This window comes from Electrophorus electricus, chromosome 13, assembly GCF_041902795.1.
Source record: "Electrophorus electricus isolate QZ-2024a chromosome 13, ASM4190279v1, whole genome shotgun sequence".
In the NCBI taxonomy this organism is placed as follows: domain Eukaryota; kingdom Metazoa; phylum Chordata; class Actinopteri; order Gymnotiformes; family Gymnotidae; genus Electrophorus; species Electrophorus electricus.
The window spans coordinates 10,931,892-10,952,460 of record NC_137509.1 but is presented as its reverse complement, the minus strand read 5'-3'; the positions used below and the strand labels follow the sequence as shown (position 1 = coordinate 10,952,460).

General features: G+C 40.4%; 2 protein-coding genes across 2 annotated transcripts; one reads left to right on the top strand and one right to left on the bottom strand.

Moving 5' to 3' along the window:
- Positions 1-71: 71 nt before the first annotated feature.
- krcp (kelch repeat-containing protein) lies at positions 72-14,016 on the bottom strand. Its single transcript, XM_027014002.3, has 13 exons — positions 13,822-14,016; positions 7,705-7,866; positions 7,541-7,613; positions 7,402-7,461; positions 7,026-7,302; positions 6,015-6,146; positions 5,655-5,842; positions 5,261-5,457; positions 4,871-4,962; positions 4,441-4,495; positions 4,083-4,180; positions 875-969; positions 72-723 (listed from the first exon to the last, which is right to left on the bottom strand). Exons 1-13 carry the CDS (start codon positions 13,881-13,883, stop codon positions 607-609), a joined length of 1,608 nt encoding a protein of 535 aa, XP_026869803.2. The 5' UTR covers positions 13,884-14,016; the 3' UTR covers positions 72-606.
- Positions 14,017-14,188: 172 nt separating this feature from the next.
- Positions 14,189-19,958, top strand: adad2 (adenosine deaminase domain containing 2). Its single transcript, XM_027014004.3, has 8 exons — positions 14,189-15,331; positions 15,434-15,562; positions 15,762-15,912; positions 17,573-17,737; positions 18,100-18,314; positions 18,467-18,701; positions 18,825-18,957; positions 19,384-19,958. The coding sequence occupies exons 1-8, from the start codon at positions 14,917-14,919 to the stop codon at positions 19,492-19,494; spliced, it is 1,554 nt and encodes a 517-aa protein (XP_026869805.2). The 5' UTR covers positions 14,189-14,916; the 3' UTR covers positions 19,495-19,958.
- The last annotated feature ends 611 nt before the right edge of the window (positions 19,959-20,569 follow it).

Here is a 20,569-nt window from a genome sequence, read left to right as displayed (position 1 = left end):
CACAAGGTTCTGTATAAAAATCTTTTTTTTTTTTTTTAAATTCAGGATTTTATTTCCCCGTACATGTCAACTGTGAAACACCAGCTCACAAATCCAGATCAGTCGGGCATGAATGCAGCATGTGGTCTCATCAATCTGTAACAAAAATGCCCAGGATGCTTACACGACATTCTAGTCACAGAATACAAACACGATAATGCAATATTTTCAATGCATATCATCAGATAACTTTAATGACTACATACATCTTTAAAACAATTAATTTACAACAGTATCATTCAGGTGTTCTCAAAGCAGGTTTGAAAGACAGTTGGTCTTCCATGACAAGGGTAAAGAGGTTCACTGCTGCAGACCAGCAGTTACTCCAACTGAAGATTATTTTTAAATTTCCAAAACACCCATGGAGCCATTCACCCTTTTCTCAGCCATGCCATCATTTTTTAAATTTAGTATCCACTAAAAGGCCATGGGCCACACAATGCTAATTTTAATTTATGAGCCTAAAACACTTAAAATAAATCACGTTTGAGGAAAAAATTAGCACAATGAAGATGTATTTAGTTTCTCCATTAAAACAGTCATCCACACAGCTTCAAATATTCTCATTCATAGATTCTTCACTGGCATGGTGATCAAATCTGAGAAGAAGCTGCCTTCATTATCTCCTCCCCCAAATATGAGCAAGGCTTGTGAGGAAGACTCTTCCTGCTCACCAGAGAACCCCTTGGACAAAAGAAAGCAAATAAGACTCCCATGAGTTGAACAAAAACTGTGTAAGAAAGAAAATGAGACTCAAATTGACATCTGAATCAAGATAAATCTTTTCACTGTCAAATGAGCCTTGTATTGTTCATTTCTAGGATGTGCGAGGTACCTTTATGCATGTGGTTGCCATGGTGATGATGGAATGTCCAGCACGTGGCTCTGAGGTTAGCGGAGACAGTGCCAAAGAGGTCCAGCAACTAGTGTCTATTGATTTTAAAAACAAAAACACACCAAAATATTTACCAGGTCCTGTGAAGTGAAATGGGATGGCGCACCAAGTCACAATAACTTTACATTTTAGGCTTCAAAACCATGCAAATCCTCAGACAAATTTATGCGGTCTACCATATGTGCCAGCCGAAGGTGACATGACAAGCCCAAAAAGACAAAAAAGTCTGTGTTCAAGTAAATCAGAACTGCTAAATGTGTAGATTTGCTGACTTTCAAGCTGAACCTTCAAGAAGCAGAAGCTTCCAAATACAGCTTATGCGTAGTGTGGTGGCTATTTGATAACTAAAGTGAGGAAAAAGCTCATCATGTGATAACTAAAGCCACCCAGGTGCTTGTGCAGGCTCTTGTAATCTCAAAACTAGACTACTGCAACTTGCTGGTCTTCCTCCAAGAGCCATCAGACCTCTGTCTAGAATGAAGCAGCACAACTGGTCTTCAATCTTCCAAAGTTCACACGCTACTCTGGTGCTGCGCGCCCTTCATTGGCTTCCAGTAGCTGCCCACATCAGATGTAAAAACTCGATGCTTGCCCGCAAAGCCAAAAATGGGCCAGCCCCTCCATACATGATGTCAATAGTCAAAGCCCAAACCATACCTCAAGTACTTAGACCCAAGTACGGCTCGGCAAGAAATACCATGCTTCAAGTCTCATGGTAGACAACCATCAAGACTATTCCCTGCTCTGGTTCTTAGATGGTGGAATGAACGTCTGCTTACTGTCCGGACAGCAGAGTCTCTTGCAGTCTTCAAACGCAGACTGAATACCAATCTATTTGTGGAATATTTAAATGACCACTGAACCAGCACCCATGTTGCTCCTTACTCCTCTTGTAGGATACTTGGGCACTGTTAGCTCAGTAGTTAAGGTACTTGACTTGTAATAATAAGATTGCTGGTTCAAGCCCCACCACTGCCGGGCCCCTGAGCAAGGCCCTTAACCCTCAACTGCTCAAGTTGTACTCAGTCATAATTGTAAATTGCTTTGGATAAAAGATTTACTGATTGTTGTCTGAGATAGAGCTTATGTACTTTGCAGTACTAGGCATCAGTGCTGATGCCTAGAATACTGTATTGGTATGTTGGACTCTAACTTGCTGTACTGGCTAGGATGTATTCTATGAGTAAATGACAAAGCACTCTGGATGAGACTGTCTATGAAATGCTGTAAATCACGTTAACCACTTCAGAGTCATGATGGTAAAAGGGTAAGCAAAGAAACACAGAGGTCTTGGTCCTCAGCCACTTCCTCTTCCTGGGGGACCACCAGGTTAGCTGGAGATAAAATTCTTCCCATGGGACCTGCTGGGTCTAGCCATTTCTTCCCAATTGGCTGTGCCTAGTATACCTCCCAGATAGCATATGTCCTCATCCTCACAGAGTGAGCTTGATCATAGGTGAGGGTGGAGACATAGGTCAACTAGTAAATTGAGTGTAGCTTTACTGTTCAGTTCCCTCTTTACCACTGATAAGCAATCGCATTACTGCATCTAATAGGTTCAACAGGCTCTCAGGTTACAACAGGTTCTCACCTGCTACCTCAAGGGAGCATGTTGTCCTTTTCTAGGAGATAACCATGGACTCAGACTTTGAGGTGCTAATCTGCGTATTGACTGCTTCACATTCAGCTGCAAACCCTTCAGCATGCCGTTTATGAGCACCAATCAAGGAAGCATGGATGACACCATTTGCCAATAGTAACAATACAAACTCCTGGTGCACTTGATGGAAGTTCTCCTGCTCTTCGCTATGCATATGTATTGTCATAATGATAAAAAAGCAAGCTGATCTGGATAAGAGAATATTTGAAATGACTTACCAAAAATGAAATGAAAATAAGTAGAGACAAAGCTTGATTCAACGCCAAAACCAACACAGCGCACATCGAGAGTACAAGGATCAAATGACACCTTATACAAAGCAGCTCCCAACGAACATCTCTGGGCACATGGTTACATGCTTTCTCTAGATTCACAAAACGCCAACTTTTTAAAAAAAAACAAAAAACACCTCTTCCCAGATAGTTGAGGTGGCATAGGAATGGCAAACGCCTACGCCCTCTCAACTATCTGGGAGAAAGTAAAGAACTTGTCCACCATTTCAGAGACAGAATCCCCATTGTTCCTCCTGAACCTGAGGCACAGGACCACCAGGCCAGTTTGCCAATCCAGAGCCACCGTTTAGGTCCATGCGATCTTGTAGAGGGACGTCAGCCACAACAGCTCTCCAAAATCCAAGGCCTTCAGCAGTTCTGTGTGAATCTCATCCACCCCTGGTGCCTTGCCAATGCAGAACTTTTCAACTACCCCAATGACTAAGAAATCAGAGCTAACCACCTTTGCTTAGTACAGCTTGTATGGAACACCCATCTCCTGAGCTTTCTAAATATTCTCCGTAGTCTTCATAATGTTGTTGTTGTTTTTTAATGAATCATGTCTTGATCCTCACACCAAACCCATTAGTCAATCGAGATGCTATCAAGAGCATAACACTGCTGACAACATTGCCCTCGAGACCATTAGACCAGCCATGCCCTTCCTGATCTAGAAAACACTCTCTGTAGTCAATCACTCAATTCACAGAGGGGAACAAAAAAGTCACTACCCCACATCAGACTGTTGAATGCACAGAGGTCTGCCATTGCCGACTTTCTAGGTCATTCTCAAACACATTTTGATTTCTGAATATTATGATGTTGTGTATTATTAACTGTGTAGTTCAATTTGTTATGCACATCACTGCTAATGAGGGACATTTATGAAAAATGTGCAGGTAATTTGTCTGTGCTCAAAAGTTGGATATTTACACACAACACTTGCGGGTGTATATTTGTACCTTGGGTTTTTGCACCCTCTAGCTTTGACATTGACATGGCATCATAGACAATGACTAAGTAAATGGAGTAGACTCGTGAGACTGAATCCACTGACTTCACTCCGAGTTTTGAACATAAGCAAATTTGTATAACATTTTTAAAAATCTCTGATGCACATTAACAATATAATAGATAGATAGATAGAGCACAGCTACTACCAACAAGGATCTGTATATATCAACTAAATGACACTCAGCAAGACACAAATGTTCACCTGTGTTGAAGATAAAGGCGTCACTCAGTGCAACATTCCCATTATAGCCTCCATGGACTAAGAAACAGGAATCAGACAGGGCAGCACAGCCATGCCAGCTGTGACACAAAGGTCAAGATGTCAAAGAATGTAAATATTAAACAAATCAGAAAACAATCCAAGACTGTGTGATGAGTAATGGCTTAATTATGCTAAAAAAAACAAACATCTGTTTAGGCAGTCACTGGAGATGGGGGAAAAAAACAAAACCCAGTAAATGGCTCAAGATTATTGAATGATCAAATACACGTACCTGATGTTCCATGAAATTTAGAAAATAAGCAGAAAATGTTAATTTTGACTGAAATACTGCAATCACCTTCTTGGTGAAGGGGTTGATCCACTTGTTTGCACAGCTGAAAACTCCATCAAGCCTTAAAGTCACACAACCACAATTAGAGACAGCAAATCAATAATGGTTGAAAAGGATTAAAAGTAAACATTGACCAATAAGAAGCATTCATCAACCATTAGACGGACCAAACAAAGCATGTCAACCTTAGAAAGGGGTAAAACATGCAGTTTAAAGGAAGAGTTTTAGTCCTGCATTTGACAAAACCCTGAACCAAACCTTAGCTCTAGTAATACCAGCATCATTAACAGTGCATTGATTAATTAGACCCTGCCTTGAAGATTAAACTGCAATTTCTGCTCCTAAACGATTGCTCATTTAGGTTTTTCCTGACAACATAAAGTCACTGCAATATCAAAACAGATGCAGTAACAACAAAAATGACTAAGTCTCTTACATAAATCCAGTTGAAACATGTCATTAAAACAGACAGGAGTGTCCCAGCCTCCAAAAATGAAGATTTTCCCCTGCATCACACAAGCAGAATGCCTGGACAAGAGGAGGACTCAATGAAAAACCATCAGCAATCAAAAGTCACCTAAATCTCAATGATCTAACCCAATTACACTGCATCGCAACACACACACACACACACACACACACACACACACACACACACACACACACACACACACACACACACACACACACACACACACACACACGAGAAAGAGTCACATACACCAGCCCAATTTCCTCTGCAAACCGCTGTACTAGCACACATACAGGTGAAATTCAATTATTCTTATTTCACTAATTCACATTTCTTCCCTTAACCCTCACTCACCCAGAGCGTGGTGGAGGCTTGTTTCCAATCACAATGGGCTGGTACCATATGGCCATTTCAGGGTTGAAGATGTACAAGGAGTCACTGCAGCCATCAGGTTCAGGGTGGGGACGAGGGAACACCCCTCCAAACACAAAGAGCTCTCCCCTGAACAGTGTACAGCTGTGGTAGGCCAGAGGAGGAACTTTACCTTGTGCCTGAGGACGTAAGCATTAGAAGAAAAAAATATTTCCCACAATCTATAGATTACTTTCAGAAACCAACGTGGTTCTCAAACACTGTAGTGGGACCTCAACGGAGAATCTCAAATAAGTTCACTTGGTGTTTGGATAAGCAGCACTACATGGAAGGAGGGGGGAAGGAAGAAGAAGAAGAAAAAAAAACTCCAGTTAACCTCCACCATGGTCCAGCGCCAGCTTTGTGTGTCCAGAATGTGGACATCATTAAACCATTTCTTATTCTTAGAGCCACCAAACACAAAGATTCGCTTTGACTCTGGGTCATAGGTCGCAGTGTGGCCAATCCGAGCCTCTGGGGTGGGGCCCTCTGCCAGTGTTTCTGCTGGTGCCCAAGACAGATCCTCTGAATATGAAGATGACACAAAAGTTGGAATGTTCAGAGAAGAAGGGAAAACACACACACACACACACACACACACACACACACACGCACGCCTGTTGTCAAAACACTAGAAAGAAAGAAAAAAAAAAGAAAGAGAAGATATACATTCTTTGGATAGAAGAGACAAGCTCACCTGTACACAGCTTCCAAATAGGATCTTTGCAGAACTGCATTCTGGCACCTTGTCCTCCAATCAGTATGGCTGTCTGAGGGTCAATTGCAGAGAGTGTTTGACCCCAGCGACCTGAAGGAATGTCTAGAAGGGCTAAAAAGGAAACATTAATAACAAAACATTTGCACACAAATTTGAGAGTATTCAATTACTGCGCCCAGCTAAGAGGCAGCCAGTCATGCATAGGGCCAAACCTTGCAATTAGGGCTGGGCACTATGAACACTGTATATTTTCCTATATTGATCAATATTTATCACAACATATAATTTGATAATGCTGAGATAAAGGGTAAAGAATATCCTGGGGTTCATTAGGTAAACTTTAGAACATAGAATAGAACAATTTTTGATAATAAACTAACATTTATCAGTGCAAAAATTCTTTATCTGCTTTAACAAACTAACAAAACATTAAAGTAATATGTATTGGTTTTACAGTGTTTTAAAACAGAAATCAGTGGAAAAAGTGCAAAATGTAAACACTGTAAACCAGTCATTATGCTGTATCTGAGTTTGTTATATCCTTGCTCCTTTTTAATTGCTTTTTATATGGGGTAATGGCAGCAAAACAATTTATTGTTGTTTTGGTACAGCCCCACCAGCGCTGCTAAAATGTGGATGGACCAATATGGGCTGTATTTTCACAAAGTGAGTGCAGTCGAAGGTGGAAAAGATGTGTTGCGTTTCCTGTCTTGGGTTTGCACAAACCAACAACATATTCTGCAGATCATCTTAATGTGTACATCACTGTTCAGCTATCTAAACCACTTCCATATAACTGAAGTCATAGTAACCTTTTTTGTTTCCACAGCTTTGGAGTGACTTGTCACATTTGTTTCTGCTGTGTGATAGGCTGTTACATACAGCCTTATGGTAAAATTGTCAAAAACGTATTTTTCTCAACATAAATTTTTATTACAGTCCTGTTTATAGATCGTTTTATCACCCAGCACTGCTCACAGTCATCCTCACCAGTCTGTGTGGGGGTTTTGGCCTGTTTGCCTTTAGCTCTGGGGTTCTGAGGTGCGCGAGTGGTGGCCTGCTCTTCTTTTGGCAGGAATAGGCGTGTCTGTCCTGCCCGGGAATTGTTCCTGCCCCGTCGATGTGGTGTCTTTTCTGAAGAGGCAAATATTGGGCAAATATTCTCCTGTCCCCTGGCTTCTCCTTCCCCTTCTTCCTCCTCCTTTCCCCAGGACCGCTTCCTCTTGCCAAGGCCGCCTCGAGGTACCAGGGCAGTGGTGGCATTGCACTACAACGAATGATTGAAGGACACACTCCTCAGGAACATGGCCTGACTACTTATTAAAGTTAGAAATACATCAAAAGGGAATTCAGGTAAACTCCTCACCTCTGGAGTGCATTCCTTCTGGGCAATAGTAAGTGCTGAATCAGGCCTCCCATTTTTGAACTGAAACAGACAGACACGGGTAACTTTAAAAATTAGTTTAAAATATGTGCATGGCCATTGTGATTTCCACACCACTTACCCCCTCAATTTGCATAGTTAGAGTTGCCCCATTGGACCACAAGTCGTCTTCCCAGGACTCCCAAGAAACACACCTGGAAGGATAAAATGTATCCATCACAACATAAAACCTTGCTTCCATGGTAAAATGGGAGAAAGGAAGGTTGTTTAAAGAAGCAAACCTACTTGTTGAATGCAGTTAATTTGCCCTGAAGGATAAGTTTGTCCCTCTCATCATTGAGCTGTATGGAAACACTAGTACATTTTTCCCATCTTCCTCTAGAGAACAGTACAATCTGCTGGATGCCAGGGTTTACTGCAACACATCTCTTAACAGGTTCACGGAGACTGTGGAGTAATTATAAATAAAACACATTAGACCAATATCTCTAGAAAAGCAATGAATACAGGAGGGAGAAAAATTTGAGATTGCTCCCACATCCCCATTTCTCAAATGGCATGAGTGAGGCGTTTCAGTCTGGGATACATCCTTCTGTGTTTGTGTCAGATTCATGTTACACTATGCCAGCTATTGGCTGTCTGAAAGCCTTGACACTTGTGTCCTTCAAAACAGTAAGGAAGGTGTTTCGGTGAGATATGTAATTCATGCTAATCTGAGAAATGTCCATCTCTCTTTCATTTGTTTCAGTGTTTCACATGGGATATCCTAACACTCCTATTGGTCATAAAATCTGCTTTGAATACCTGCTGCCAACCCACTAAGCCTCTTCAGGCTAGATACGCCTTTGCTGGAGTATGCTAAATAATGGGCTCTATAATGCAAGGTGACAGTCACTGAGAAAACATGCATCTTCTTGTTATCACACATTGCAGAGGCCAGGGCTAATAAAAGAGCCTTGTTGAACAATAAAGTCTTAAGATCCACCAGATCCGAAGGCTCAGAGAGGGCAACAGAAATCACCTCCAGCACTAATGATAAATCTCAGGATGGCAACTGTTTTAGAAACAAGGAGAATACATCCCCTCCGATGCATCCCCTCATTAGATGGCACCCTAAGGTGTGCAGTCCCACTGTCTTGATACAGTGCAAAAGTATGCTTTTAGGGATGGAAAAGGTTCCCTCATGTCCGTCAAGTCCTGAAAAAGTTAGATCAGTGCCTCTCGTCTTCACACCACCAATGCACTCCATGTGTATCCATAAAGGGATTTGGTGAAAGAGACTCTGGCATTATGAACAGTTCTAATCACATTTGGTGGGAGTCCCGTCACACTCAAGTTAAAGCACTCACGGGTCAAGCACATAGAGCCATGCTCTCTGGGTAGAAATGATTCATTTCTGCCTGTCCCTGGGTCAGAAGGTCCCCATGCAATGGGAGTGTGCATGGATTGCTGTGGAGAAGCTGACTGATCTCTCCTAGCCAGTGAGTTCCAGGCCATCGGCAAATGCTGCTGCTTCACTCCGGTCAGTGTCAGGGAGACAAGCTCCCAACAAAAACCCTGATCATACACAGAAAAAAAAACAGAGGATACTACTCAGATACACCATTGCCCAGCTGTAACTGTCCCAAAATTGTTATAGCACATTGGAGTTGAGCTTCCATTGTCCATAAAGATTGTCGTTTGATAGCAAGTCTGTCCTTCGGTTGAACAAATCCTGCACATGCATGGCTTTCAGGGATAAGAAGTGGACATTGCTTCAAAGGCTCAGTCTGTGTAACAGGATAGCAGGGGGGAGAGCAAACAGAGGGTGATTCCAGTAGTAATTATGCCAATAAGGGAGATTTATTTTCCTCAAAAGTCCAGTGGCAGGAGCATGATGCCATAAACCAACAACAAAAAAATTAAATTCCAAAAAAACAAAGAAAAAAAAAAAAATCCAGTCACCCACACCAACAAAAGTTAACCCTAAAATAAGGCAACTTAACGTGATCCCAATTATGGCATTCAATCAATGTGTCTCTCCTAGATACACAATTTATTAAATTCATAATATAAGTCCAAACAAAGGCTATCATTTAAAACATTTCCCCATTATCCCAATATTGTTATTATATATAATAACTACACCCATATTCAAACACAGAGCCATTAATCACAATTTTATCCTCCCCCTTTCTATTTGGAAAGTTACCTGCTTCAATAACGTGAACCAAAACTACAACTCCCCCCTCAGTTCTGGGCACGACTCTTAACTCATCCCCTTACAACCGCTGAACAAAACAAAAATAGGTACATGCTTTGAACCCAAACTGGCATTACCCTATTATAATAAATATATCTATATCTACACATATACATTAACTCTAGTAGTTATCTACAGTCAGTTGGCTACCCTGAACAACATAAAGCAATTACAATAACTTTACAAAACTCCAGCAAGCGGCAGGTTTGTTCCCTCTAATAGCATCTTTCAGCCCCCTGTATTATCCATGTTATCCCTCTAATATTTGGCTCTGCTGTTTATTCACATGGAACGGGCCGGAGTCCCGTTACAGTTTGCATGCCAGTTGTGCAAGGTGCAGGATCAAACCTTCCCTGGCCAATTGATATATGCCAGTTGTGATGCCACCGTACTGAGCCCACGCCCCCTCTGAACTGTGATTAATCTTGTAACGACTTTCCTGTCACTCATTGTGTCCATGCCACTTCAGTGACAGAGACCCAGCTGCCACTTCCAAGCTGACAAAAATGATGCCATGGATCTAACCTGAGTGAGACTACCAATTGTTGATCATCTTTTATGAAGCCTATCGGTGGCCTCCCAAAATGCATTTTTCCACCTTCTGTCAGCATGTCTGCATACTCCCTCGTTGTGCATCGATCATTGACAAAGGCCAGTCATCCATGCATGCTGGGAGGCAGATGCCACTCTCTCTTAGCAGGGGCAATGAAAGCCTCAGTACATTTCACAAACACTCTCAGACTGAACAATGAGTCTTTCAACCAATAGTCAAGGAGTGAAACGAGGCCTTCAAGCAATTGTCTGAGCACACAAACCGTAACGGTGTCAAATAAGTACAAGTCCTGAACTTGCACTTCCATATGTATTTGTTCAGAGCTCAGAGATCCAATATGGGACAAAGGGCTTGAGCCTCTTTCTTTAGACAGAGAACATTTATGCAGTGGAAGCCATTTCAACACTCTTCGTGTGGCACTTCTTTTCAATAATGAGAACATTTTCTACTGAAGAACACAGGGTGATGGGTATGATAGTCCTCGCAAAAGGCTTCTTTGTAGACCAGTGTTCACACGGGCTAGGCTTCTCCAGAACAGATTGGATGCGAGTTACAATTTGAGGTTTGACTGCCACAAGAACATGGCCATGTGGGACTGCTGCAACCATTGTTTTCTGCATTGCTGCGGCCATTTAGCTAGCATGCTAAAATAATTAGTTTCGGTAAGTGTGCCAATGTTAACAATATGCAATATGGTGGCATGTCTGTTGCTGGGTACTAGTGGCTAGCAACAGTAAGCTAATTAATTACCCACTTGCATTTTACACGTTTGGCAGACAAACTTATCCAGAGTCAATTACAATTTTCAAATCATCTTACAAAAGGCAGGCGAATCTACTGTAGGGGTCTTGCCCAAGGATTGAGATAGCATAGAGCTCTTGCCCAGATGGGGATTGAACTGTAGTTTCCCATGGGAGAGGCAGCATTATTACCCAACAACACTATATCAGCCACATTCTCTTCACTTTGCTCAGTGCTTGTTGTCAGAGGATTTTTTTTGCCATGTTTGTGGATTGTTCAGATGACTAATCTAGTAATGAAGGAAGCACAAAATAAGCTTCTGAAGTGAAGGAAGAAGAGGATTTGGAGCAGTCCAACGACACTCACTTCTTTGTATACAGAAAGCAGGACATATGAGAGTCATAACGTCACACTCAATAGCTGCCATAATGGAATAAGGTTTGAGCGTCACATGTGGCATGGAATATCCAATAGTGAGACAATTCCTTGACAGAAAACAATTGTGCAGCAAGACCACGTTTATGATTTAAAATCAAGGATTTTTTTCCTGCCAAAGTGTCCTGGTTGAGGCAGTTGTTCCTGTAAATTTGTACACTCTCAAACCTTTCCAGATAACATTTAATAGGGTCTTGAACAAAAGGTCGATATTAGAAAAAAATATTTTGGGATGACAAAATTAAGGTAGTGAACCATAAAAGGCCTTTTAGTAATAATGTGATAAAATAAACAATTATTAAAAGTGCACATTGTTGATTTCAGAAACTTGTTTTTTTTTTCCTACTCTACTCGGTGGTCACTATTGATAGAATTCATATTCATTATCCCTACCTCAACTAAGTGTCCTGCGACAGATAGTTGAATTCCTTCAAATTAACTTTACTGTAACAACACAGATTCATTGATATGTGGATCAACTCTTTAATTAAGAGAGGGGCATCGATCTTCAATTGGCAGCAGGAAATACCAACCAGTGATAACCACAAAACACCACTGGCAGTAGCCAGTCCAAAATGAATGTCTGCTATTTCCAACTGGCAGCTGCCAGACATATTGTAAAATGAACTCGAGTGTAGAAACAAACTTTTAACTTGTTGGATACTGTTGTGTGTATATTTGTCAGACCACAGAAAAGTTGTCTCAACATTTGGCATTGCCAAATATATAGCCTATGCAAGGAGGACTGGTTATTACAACCCCCTAAAAAACCAACCCACAAACTTCCGTTTTACTTTACAATCTCTACTTAATGTTTCCTGACAATGGCTTTTAAACAAAAAAAAAGAAAAAAAGAAAAAACACCACCAAGGTATATTAAGGCTTTATATCAATTTACCAATGAACAGTAAAAATCGATAAGCACTTGCTTGCAATTTTATTTTTTAAATAAGTCATACTATTCCTATTTCAGTCATAAACGGGGAAGACATGAAATGTACAACCCAAAACATGTAGAACTGCAAGTGTGAAACATTTCATGAACATTTAAAAAAGGGTACACTGGCAGCATATTAAAACAAGGATGCTCTACATATCCACATAATTATCAGGACATATTAAAGGATACTTAAGAAACAATGAATATCAAGTACAATTGCTAATATGAAACAATTAACTAGTGTCTCACTGATGTTTTAAGTGACCTGTTTTAGGGACTTGCATAGTATAAGGACTCAATATACACCCTCAATGCTCAGAATTTGGTTCAGAATTTTGCCTCCAATATGCCAATGAAAAATATAGGACATTTGACCAGCCTGTAGAGTCCACTTCTGCAAAATTAATGTTTCTGTAATGAGATAGAATCATTTTACAGTTGAAGTGTTCTTCAGATAGCTTGTTTTTCATCTTTATTTGCTTCTGTATGCCTTTAATCATCAAATAAAACGAAACCGAGAGGTAAGTCATTGTGGGCCACTTAAATTTCTCACCACATGAACGCCGGTGAGCACTGATATCTGGAATTAACAATCAGTACTCGTTAGGATGTCCCACTTCAGTTACTGTCTATTACCAACTCTTTCAGGTCTAGGATACAGGGATAGATTAATCATATATTGCTCCAAGACTTTTATTAACGGTAATCCGCTCAACAGAGGCCAGACAGTGTTTCAACGACACTGTTAACCAAGCATCTCCATTTCTTACTGGCAGCTGGCGGATGCATTGACAGGTACCGTAAGAGACTGGCAGCCATCACTGTGTGGTACTTCCTGCCGCCAGCTGAACCCTTGCTCTCAATTTACCTCATCAAAGAACCCAGAAAGGACTGAAAAGGGTGTCCAAGCTTTCGAGGTAGAAACTCACTGACAAATTAACTAGCTATTTAACTCGTTTCATGAGAAACGCCTTGCTCGTATCAATGTTTCTGCTCTTCAATATTTAATGGAATCATATTGTTAAAGCTAAAAGCATGAAAAGTTAGCAATTTTCCTTCCTAATTTTCGACAAATAGATCGGATGCATCCCGTTACATTAGGAAACGAGTTATTTTTATGAGACTGTGTTGTAAACGATTAGACAAAGTTCTGTAGACTTTTCGGTCACAAAAGACAATTTCATATGGGTCAAAAAGATATCTAGTTATTTAGCTAGGTTTGTGCCATTTCGCATAGCTAGCCAATGTGGATGTGAGCATTTTGTGGTTTTTCGGTTAGGGTTGCAGAGATAGCTTATTTCTAACAAAACCTTGAGATCTATGTAGATGTTAGCTAACTAGAGATGAGTTGGGTAACGTTACATTGGGATCAGTATGCAGCACTTATGATGTGCGATATTCTCTTTGAAATTCATATAGCCTTGGGTATTTAACTTTTAGCCATTTAAGTTAACCTGACTTTAAACCCGCAAACTGGTTTGGTTAACTTACTTTAAAATTAGCCGAGGAGGTTCATCAGTGCCAAATAAGACATAAACACCAAAATCCTCCATTATGTAATTTCCTCGTGCTGAAGTTCCGATGAGTCCGATGTAACGCAGAAACAAAAAGCGATGACTGATTTAGCTAATTCATAACTTTTCCCTTTAGCGTATCGAACAAATGCCACTCGCAGTAGCTCGTATATCTCCCGCCAACTTTGTGTTACAAATACAAAGGTCGCGCCACTTCCCAGCGTTCCGATGCGTCTGATTGGCTGTAATGAGACAAATCAGCCAATGAAACACAGTATTATTGTTACGATACATAAGGAGACCTGTTTGACCAAAGCGCGCTATTCTGTCAGACGTGAACGAAAGTAAGTGGCTGTAGCTGGCTGCAAAAATGACAACTGCAAAACGTATTAGTTAGCTAACGAACAACCAGTATGTCAAATGTGTAGATACAAATTCGCCAGACATATGCTTTATTTTTAAAATGTATTTTATGCACGAGTTACAGTAACCTGAAATGCTCGCTTTTGTCCGCTGCAGAGCTTCACATTTTATTGGCAGTTTCAGCCAATTTAGAGAGCAAAAACTACTCGGCTAGCTAAGCTAATTTAGCTAAGATAGCTAACCGCCATTTGTCTTTTATCAATCGTTTGGTAATGCAGAGCAACTTGTAAGCAGAGGGGCATAAGTGACATTCTGGGTGAAAAACAAGTTATATAGATATCAAACTAAAGCTTTTGAGTTATAGTCAATGGGGAAAAAATAATAGATGCAGATATTAAACATTTTTTAAATAATTATATTTTAAATTAATTACATCTAAACGCATGTTTCTAAACAAAGACAGGACGTAGTATGGCCGAAATGTATTTGTATGCCTTTAAAATTGTCCAGTGGCATAAGAATCATTTAAAACTTTGTGAAGGGGATGCTGCTCACACCAAACTTTAACACATCATATGAGTAGTTAGAGTAGGAAATGGGGCCTTTTTTTCCATTAGTAAAGGTGTGTTATATAGCATGTAGTAGTGTCAGGGCTGTATGATTATAAGAGCTTTTGTGAACAATCTCAGCAGCATTTGACCACAAGATAATGGATCACAACAGTGGAGAAGGGAAACGCCTCCCACGAATGGCAGCTTCTCTGATGATGCGTTTTGCCTCTGAGCGGGAGGCCACCTTTGGTCTGCATAGGGCGAGCCTCAGGTCACCTCCTTCCCAGGGCCATGGGACTAGGGATTCATGCCAGGCTGCTGGAGGGAACAGACCCAGGCCCCCTGACCTTCTGGTTCTAGCTCCATCCGACGAACCCTCCTCGCCAGGGCCGCTGGTTCTGGAAGCCCATACACCCAAACCGCTATCCTTGTTGAAGGATGAGGATGAGGAAATGGACCAGTTGGACTGCCTCTCACTCAGGAGCCTGGGAAGCACATCAGAAGGGGAGAGCACCTCACTAGGGCAGAGTGACACAGCCGAGAGCTCTCCTAAGAGAGGCAAGAGGATTGGAGGTAGTTTAGATATGATGCTCAGTTTTGTGTGGTACTGTTTCATTGAGGATACATGGCAGCATTAGCAGTGATTGTTTCATTGTGTTTCCTGTTCTCTTTCAGTGAAGTTCACGGAGTGGCATAAGAATCGTGTGGCTGCCCTGTGCAGTGAACGCTTTGACAAACTGTTGTGGGAGTGCCCAGAGTACCACAGTACTAAAAGCTGTCTTGCAGCCTTTGTACTGGAGAGAGGTATGTGTAATTTGATCTAACTAACACGCGCACATGGATGGCCATGCCATTTCTTTGTGAAACACTGGTTTAGGTGAGGGTTTATAGAATTTGTCACAACCGTATGTGTGCAGGATCCCACAACAACTTAACTTATTCCTGTCTTCCAACAATCACTGTTGTCTTCAGTTGAGCGTGTGAAAATCTGTTTATGCACCAGAGGTGGCAGACACAGGAGGCCAGTGTTGTGAGCAGTATGAAGTCGTGGCACTGGGAACTGGGCAGAGCTGCTGCAGTAGTTGGCTCAGCTTCACAGGCTCAGTAGTCCATGACTGCCATGGCATCGTGATCGCCCGCAGAGCCCTCAAAAGGTAGGAAATTTGACCCCATTTTTCAAAATTCAGTGGGAAGCAGCTGGTGTAATTGCTGCCTCCCCTTTTGGGAGAGCTAAAATTCTAAGTGACGTCAGACATATGAGCTCTGAGTATAACTGGGTCCCACAGCAAAATACATTTAATTTTACGTTTGAGCAACGTTTAACATCACTTAACAGTATTCATTATTGATGTTAAAGTAGCCACACAGCCTTTCCTTAGTTTTTAGCTGCTTTGTCAAGTGACCATAAAGCTAAATAACTCCTCAACCGCAGCTACGCCAGCAGCTAAATTGTCCTCAACAGCTACCCTAAACACCACAACTACAGCTTCTGAATTACCCTTCAGCCTGAAGTACCCCATAGCCAATTAGTCCTAATCCAAAAATACAAGAACATTGATGTAATGTTATTGTAACATTAGTCCAAGAATGTTAATATAACGTTGTGAAAACGTTTTAACATTAGTGTAGGAACATTATAATTGTTAGTCCAAGAATGTTAGTATAACGCTAGTGCAAAAACATTTTAATGTTAGTCCAAGAACAATATTTTAAGGTTGGTCCGATAATGTTATTTTAATGTTATTGTGAAAATGTTTGCATATGAAGGTAAGGATAGAAGGGGTGAATAGACAAGTGGCATCAATATGAAATGCACTTTGGTGCTTGGGGTCAGCTGTTGAGTCCTTTCTCCACGTTTGATCGCTATAACTTGAAAATTATGGCAGTCATAAAATTAGATGATTTCTAACGGAGGATTAAGGGATGAATGGAAGGATAGAAGATGTAGACAGATGATATGAAATGAAGTTTGGTGCTTGCAGTCAACTGTTGAATCGTCTTGCCCTTAGTATGAAGTGCAGTTTGGTGACTGAGCCTAGTAGTTCGATTAGTACAGCAAATTTAATTGTACTATTTTTACATTTGATGGAGTTATAAAATCAATGTGTTCCTGTGGGAGGATGGAGGGATGAATGAAATGACAGAAGGGATGGATAGATGAATAGTTCAATCAGTACAGTACATTTAGTTGTTCTATTTACAGCTGAAAAAGTTATACAATCAAAGGATTCCTATGGGAGGATGGAGGGATGAACGAAATGATAAAGAATCAGTGAAGGAAAATTAAAGGATATGAGTCTGGGTGGTTATTGAGCTGTTGGGGTAGTTTTGGTTGAAGGGTTATTTAGCTGTGGGGGTAGTTCTTGAGGCCAATTCAGCTGATGAGTACTTGTTGAGGAACTGGAAGGTAATTTGTGTTGAGGGGGTAATTGGCTGTTGGGTATTTAAGGCGTATTTAGCTGTGGGAGTAATTTGGGTTGTGGATGATTGACTCAGGGGCAGTTGAGGCTGAGGGATAATTTAGCTGTGGGGGTGGTTGTGCTTGTGGATTGTGTGGGTGTTAATGTATTTCTGGTTGAGGGAGTGAGGGAAAGGACAATGTGCATTCTGTGAAAGTGACCTGCTGTGACCTCATAATCTTATCTTTACAAACATTTTGCCATTAATTCTCTATGGAATATGTTAACTTAAAAAATGTTTAAAATTAGTCAATAGAATAATAACTAGAAAGGCAAAGTTTGTGAATAAACTTTGTTGGCTTCACAAAGCAGAAAATGTTCAATGCTGTTCCTCTTTTTGTATGTTGTTTATCAGGTATTTATATAAGCAGCTGATGCTGTTCTATAGCCCTGAACCACATCTTAGAGATCGCTCTATATTCCAGAGCACTCCAGAGCATCTGCTTCAGCTCAAACCGCAGATCTACCTACACCTCTATACCAACCAGACCCCCAAAGGAGCAGCACAATGCATACTAACGTGAGTGTAAGGCTGACTAAGAATTTCTGTGAACATGGTTTTAAGAGTTAATTTTAATTTCATTTATTCATTTAACTTTTTAGTTAATCACTAAATTAAATTACTGTTTAGTTTGACTTGTATCCTTGATCCATTTTCCTTATGTGTGTGTGTTAGTATGAGGGATATAGTACTCTGCATGTTTGCAATAGTTGTTTTAAATACTACGTAGTTGGATCAAACTAAATGTAACCAATATTTTTTTTAAACCAACAAAATGTAGTCAAAATCTCCATTAGACATCCTTAAACCAACTGATTATTATTATTTTATTTTTTTTAAACTGCAATTGGTCAGTGATTAATAGTGGGTTAATTTCACAGGATGTCCCAGAGCAGTGACTACCAGTCACTGAAGCTGCAGTGCTATGCCAAAGGCTCCCTGGTCACTGCTGCCTTCCTGCCTCTCAGCCTCTGGGGTGCTCGGATCTGTTGCATGTCCGACAGTGACAAACTCACCCGCTGGACTGTTACCGGAGTCCAAGGAGCGTTGCTGAGTCACTTCATTAAGCCATTGTACATCACAAGTGCCATACTTGGTAAGTTCAAAGACATGTTGGTATGTGTGTTCTATTGATTCTACAGAATCTTTGCCTTAAAATATCTGAGGGATGTACCTCTTACTCAGTGTTGGGTGACCTTGCTCAATTACTGATTGTGTTCATTTATTTGTTTTCATTTTGCTGTCAAGGTGACTCCAAAAATTACTCAGAAAAAGTTTGCAACACCATCTCCAAGCGCCTGGGTACAGGTCTGAATGATTTACTGACCCCTCCCTACCAACAAACTACCATCTTCTTTCAGGATGGAGAAAAAGTGGGACCAGTTGTGAGCTCAGATGTCTGCAAAGAGCTCAGTATCAACTGGTCTTTTGGAGACTCCAGCATTGAAATTCTTGACAGCACCACTGGCTATGCTATCAGTTGGTAAATTTCAGATGTTTCTTTTTTTTAGGTTATGACCAATAGCTGTTTGGCAACAAGATAAACTGTCTAACCTGTGCTTAAAAAAAAAAAAAAAAAAAAGTCCTTTCCTCCTTTTTTTCCCAGTTCTCCATTTGTGAGTGGGCCTGGGTTCACCAGTAGGCTATGCAAAAGAGCCCAGTACTTCTGCTTCAGAAAACTGGCCAGGCTTTCTGGTCAAGAAGACCTCCTGTCTTTTTTGACCTACAACAAAGCTAAGGTGTGTGATTCTTTGGGTGGGTTTTTAAATTGAAGTAAATTAAATGTCTGATTCTCTATTTTCTTATAATTCTCTATTACATGGGTATTCAGCTCTAGACTTTGAATCTAAACTCTGAAACTGAACTGTTGAGCAGTTAATTTAACTACCTCGCCACTCTGCCATCACCTGCTCAAACACATGTACTTAACTTGGTAATTAACTGGTTATGTTTAAGTAGGGATATCGCCAAAATGAGCTTGACTCTAGCCTTCAAATGCCAGAGTTTGGCACCATAGGCATAAATTCACTTCCAGTGATTACAAAATCCAACACTTGAATATTGATCTGGTGTTGAATATGTCTTAGTTATGTCGGCCACAACTAAGTTTAAAGTATTAATTCGTAAGTGTGTATCTAGACATTAAATATCACATATTTTTCCAGATGGCTGCACAGCTGTATCAGAAAGCCAAGACTATAGTGAACCAACGGTTCTTGGCCAACAACGCTGGACCTTGGAACTCAAAATGTCTGGTTGACTGTTTCAGCCATTGACTCTGTACAAAGCTTGTTACTTTAGTCTTAACTGTTCTGCCATTTTGAAGATCATTTGGAAGTTCTGGGATGGTTTGTATTTCTTTGGGGGGTTTTTTGTGTGCTGTTCTTTCAAGAAATAACGTTTAATATCATTGAGATTTGTGAAGCTTCACAACATTTTGTAGTCTGTAGAAAAGGCAGACATTTGTGGTTATTTGTACCTTTACAGATGGAACTTTGTTGGCTTTCTGAGTTTGCCTACTGTAGAACAAATTGCTTTAAGAGCAATTTGATCACCTCAGTTGGTCATATTTCATTTAAGTGTCAGGTAATTTTCAGACCTGAAGCATGATATGAATGATTAAAATATTCTCCTTAATGTCATATTTAATAAAATGTTGCTATTCCCTTGTGTATATATAGGTGTTAACAAATCCATTGATGTCATATGAAAAGTATTGACTATCGCAATTAAAGGGAGAATTGACCTTGTTGCATATTTGACTGCTTCTAAGTATTTGTTGAACCATTTTACATTTGGACAAATTGTACATTAATTACATAATTTCTTGAAGCTAATTAAATACCCCACCAATCCACAATGAACTATAATGGCAAAGTACAGTAGTTTACAGATTGTATAGATTTAAATTATTCTAACTGCATTGTGAAGACTTTCAGAAAGAGCATTCTATAACACCAAAGTTTTTAGATGTTTCTCAGTATTTGCACTTCAGTAAATGACTACATTCATCCACTTCCCCATACTATTTTTGCAATACCTGGGCTGTTTTATAGTAGCAGTAAAAACAACTGTGGTCACAGCTGAAACGCCATTTTAGCGGGAGGAAACATTCAAAGTGCTATAATGTATGCTTTATAGGCACAAAGAGATGCTTGCAAACTCATAAGCAGTGCCCTTGTATCCTCTACACACTAATCGTGTGACATAGGCCAAGAGAAATGCACTTGAACACGATGCCTTCAATTACCATATCAGTTTGAGCCATATTTATGGTGTTTCCTAAAAGAAAATGAACTTGGCTAACTAGTAACTAACATTGCTAGTGATTGTGTTCTGCTGATGCAGGTT

Excerpts from the sequence above, each read along its gene's own strand:
- krcp (XM_027014002.3), bottom strand. The coding sequence starts at position 13,883 with ATGGAGGATTTTGGTGTTTATGTCTTATTTGGCACTGATGAACCTCCT. Across the intron at positions 7,614-7,704 it reads AAATTAACTGCATTCAACAA|GTGTGTTTCTTGGGAGTCCT; the intron begins GTAGGTTTGCTT and ends TTATCCTTCCAG. Across the intron at positions 5,458-5,654 it reads GGCGCTGGACCATGGTGGAG|GCACAAGGTAAAGTTCCTCC; the intron begins GTTAACTGGAGT and ends TTACGTCCTCAG.
- adad2 (XM_027014004.3), top strand. The coding sequence starts at position 14,917 with ATGGATCACAACAGTGGAGAAGGGAAACGCCTCCCACGAATGGCAGCT. Across the intron at positions 15,913-17,572 it reads GCCCGCAGAGCCCTCAAAAG|GTATTTATATAAGCAGCTGA; the intron begins GTAGGAAATTTG and ends GTTGTTTATCAG. Across the intron at positions 18,958-19,383 it reads TGACCTACAACAAAGCTAAG|ATGGCTGCACAGCTGTATCA; the intron begins GTGTGTGATTCT and ends ATATTTTTCCAG.